The sequence below is a fragment of the Fragaria vesca genome, unplaced genomic scaffold (genome assembly GCF_000184155.1).
Source record: "Fragaria vesca subsp. vesca unplaced genomic scaffold, FraVesHawaii_1.0 scf0513070, whole genome shotgun sequence".
In the NCBI taxonomy this organism is placed as follows: Eukaryota; Viridiplantae; Streptophyta; class Magnoliopsida; order Rosales; family Rosaceae; genus Fragaria; species Fragaria vesca.
This window is the reverse complement of record NW_004443442.1, coordinates 67,468-70,150: the sequence shown is the minus strand read 5'-3', so window position 1 is coordinate 70,150 and position 2,683 is coordinate 67,468. Positions and strand designations below refer to the sequence as shown.

The 2,683-nt window shown below is 35.4% G+C and overlaps 1 protein-coding gene across 2 annotated transcripts in view; it reads left to right on the top strand.

Moving 5' to 3' along the window:
* The first annotated feature begins 336 nt into the window (after positions 1 to 336).
* Positions 337 to 2,683, top strand: part of LOC101306587 (electron transfer flavoprotein-ubiquinone oxidoreductase, mitochondrial-like) — an 18,621-nt gene continuing 16,274 nt past the window's right edge. For both annotated transcript variants that reach the window (XM_004309755.1, XM_004309756.1), the window contains exons 1-5: positions 337 to 655; positions 736 to 812; positions 891 to 997; positions 1,573 to 1,654; positions 1,763 to 1,871. In XM_004309755.1, the coding sequence (XP_004309803.1) occupies positions 409 to 655; positions 736 to 812; positions 891 to 997; positions 1,573 to 1,654; positions 1,763 to 1,871 (622 nt within the window). In that variant the 5' untranslated portion in view covers positions 337 to 408. The remainder of the gene's footprint in view (positions 656 to 735; positions 813 to 890; positions 998 to 1,572; positions 1,655 to 1,762; positions 1,872 to 2,683) is intronic.

The window sequence follows — 2,683 nt, the reverse complement described above, 5'->3', positions numbered from 1 at the left end:
TAGGGTAGAAGACGTTGGAAAAAATACTTCTAGCGCGATTTTTTTTTTTGATAATAGATGTATGTTTTGGTCATTTAACTTACCTATTACATCTCAATAGAAACATAAAATAATAGAAGTGTGTATTAAGAGATTAGGGGTGTGTATTTAAAATTTCTCTATAATTTTATGACGTTAGGTAATGCCACACCAGTTAGTTATTTATTGACATTATACTTGGAATTGATTTAAATCGTTTATTATTTTAAAATCTAATGGCTAATAAACGGTGTTAAAATTTGATGTTCCTTGACTGGATCTATTTATTTATTTGATTTTTATTTTCAGAACTTGAACAGGCAATAGACCGAATAGAAAAAAAGAAAGAACAGCGAGAAGGAAAAAGAAGAGAGGGAAGGACACGTAAGGATGATGCTGAGGAATCTCCTGAAACGAAACTCGAATTCGTACCTTGGGCGGCTGGCTTCTGGGTGGAGTTGGAGATGGAGGAGGAGGACCTTTTGCAGTGAACCGCAGAGAGATTCTATCCAATACGACGTCGTCATCGTAGGCGCGGGACCGGCTGGTTTATCGGCGGCGATTAGGTTGAAGCAATTGTGCCGTGAAAATGATACTGACTTATCAGTCTGCGTCGTGGAGAAAGGAGCTGAACTGGGTACATGCTATGCCTTTTGTATTATTACTTTTTGATCCTGTTCTAGTTTTGCTATAATTGTTTTGTGATCCGTGAAATAGGTGCTCATATTCTTTCTGGAAATGTTTTTGAACCCCGGGCACTGGATGAGCTTCTCCCCAATTGGAAACAGGAAGAGGTACCGCCAAATCAATTCTTTGCTTTATCTGCTAATTTCGAATTTCGCCCTTAATACTTTTGCCCATCTGAATTGCAGTCGCCCATCACCGTCCCTGTTTCCTCTGACAAGTTTTGGTTTCTTACAAAGAATCATGCATTTCCGTTGCCCTGTCCTTTTAATAACAGAGGAAACTATGTCATAAGGTACTTGCTCTTATTACCTTGGCTCTTCTGCATTCTGTACCACTATGATTTTGTTCTTCTCTTCTTCAGCTTGGCTGCAAGTTCTCAACAACAAATACATTTAAGTCTTTTTTTCCCATGCAACTAATCTTAGTCACCAACTGAGTCCCCTCAAATAACGTAATCATCTGAAAGAGTTAATCCTTATGGTACGAGTGGTGTCATAAGAAGTTCTGGTGTTACGCATGAGACCTCAACTGAAAGGGACAAAAATATATACAAGTCCATACTTTAACTCATCAAATTTTGAATGGGACAAAATCATATACTAGTCTACAATTCCATAACACTTCAACTGATATCAAATTCTGAGCTTTATTGTCCTTGTACTCCTGTTTTCTTTCTGCAGGATGAATTCTCTTTGAATGAGAGAAGTATTTGCTCATATTCAAATTTTTGAAAACCATTTATTGAAAGTTCCCCTTTTACTTTTTATCAATTTATTTTTATTGATATTATTGCTATCTTTCATGTATAATCTTTGTTATAAAGATTGCTTGTTGACCAACCTGTTTGCTCTGGACCCTGTGATATAGTTTAAGTCAGTTAGTACGATGGATGGGAGTGAAGGCAGAAGAATTAGGAGTAGAAATATATCCAGGTTTCGCTGCTAGTGAGGTACTCCTGTTAATTTTCTCATGAGTTTCTCAACTTGCTGTTGATTCTTTTTTGTTTGCAAGGATGTTTGGTGGGATACTCTATTAAAAAAATTATGTCATTGTGCAGATATTATACGACTCAAATGACACTGTTGTTGGCATTCGAACTAATGATATGGGAATATCCAAAGATGGTTCAAAGAAGGAAAATTTTCAGCCTGGAATAGAATTGAAAGGCAACTCTCTCTCTCTCTCTCTCTCTCATGAGGACATCACAGTCAAACCTTTTAAGGTTTATGAGGGAAACAAATGGAAAAAGAGAGCACCTAATCATTCCCTTTGCATATGGCCTGATTCATTGCTCTCAACATAATTTTCCCAACTTGGAGGGAAAGCCAAGTCTGATTCTAGAAGTCAAAGCCTGTCCGGTAACGTTTTTGAAAATGGTTTTCAAAAATAAAAAACGAGAAATGAGATTGTTATTTTCAGTTTTAGAAATATATTCGGTAGTTAATTATTAAAATATTTTCATATTTTATAAACTAAGAAAATGAAAAATCAAATTGATGTTTTCACTTTTTCTTTGTAAAAGTTGAAAATATTTTCATCTTTTATTTTCCACGTTTTCAAAAATGTCTCACCGAACACATTTTCTTCTTATTTTCATTATATAAAATGAAAATACTAGGATGAGAACGCCACCTGCTTCTTGTGTCTTTTCACATTTCCATTTCAGTTTAGAAGTTCTAGGATTTCCTTTATTAGGTCTTTCATGCTTCAGTTTTGGATATTTAAGTGTTCTAATGGGTCTTTAATGCTAGTTAATGTCAGTTATATGCTCTAGTATAAATAAGTGTAAGTGCCTAATGGCTGGTTATGTTATGTTATGAATCTTATGATATGAATAAAATTATCAGTGTTTCTGAGTTTTCCTGTGAAAGGATTGGCGGCATGAAGCCTAGTTTGGGTGAGAAGCCTAGTTTTGGTCAAGTGATTCCTAAATCAACATGTGCTGTATGAGTTTAAAGCCCTAAGCTTCAGGCAGTTT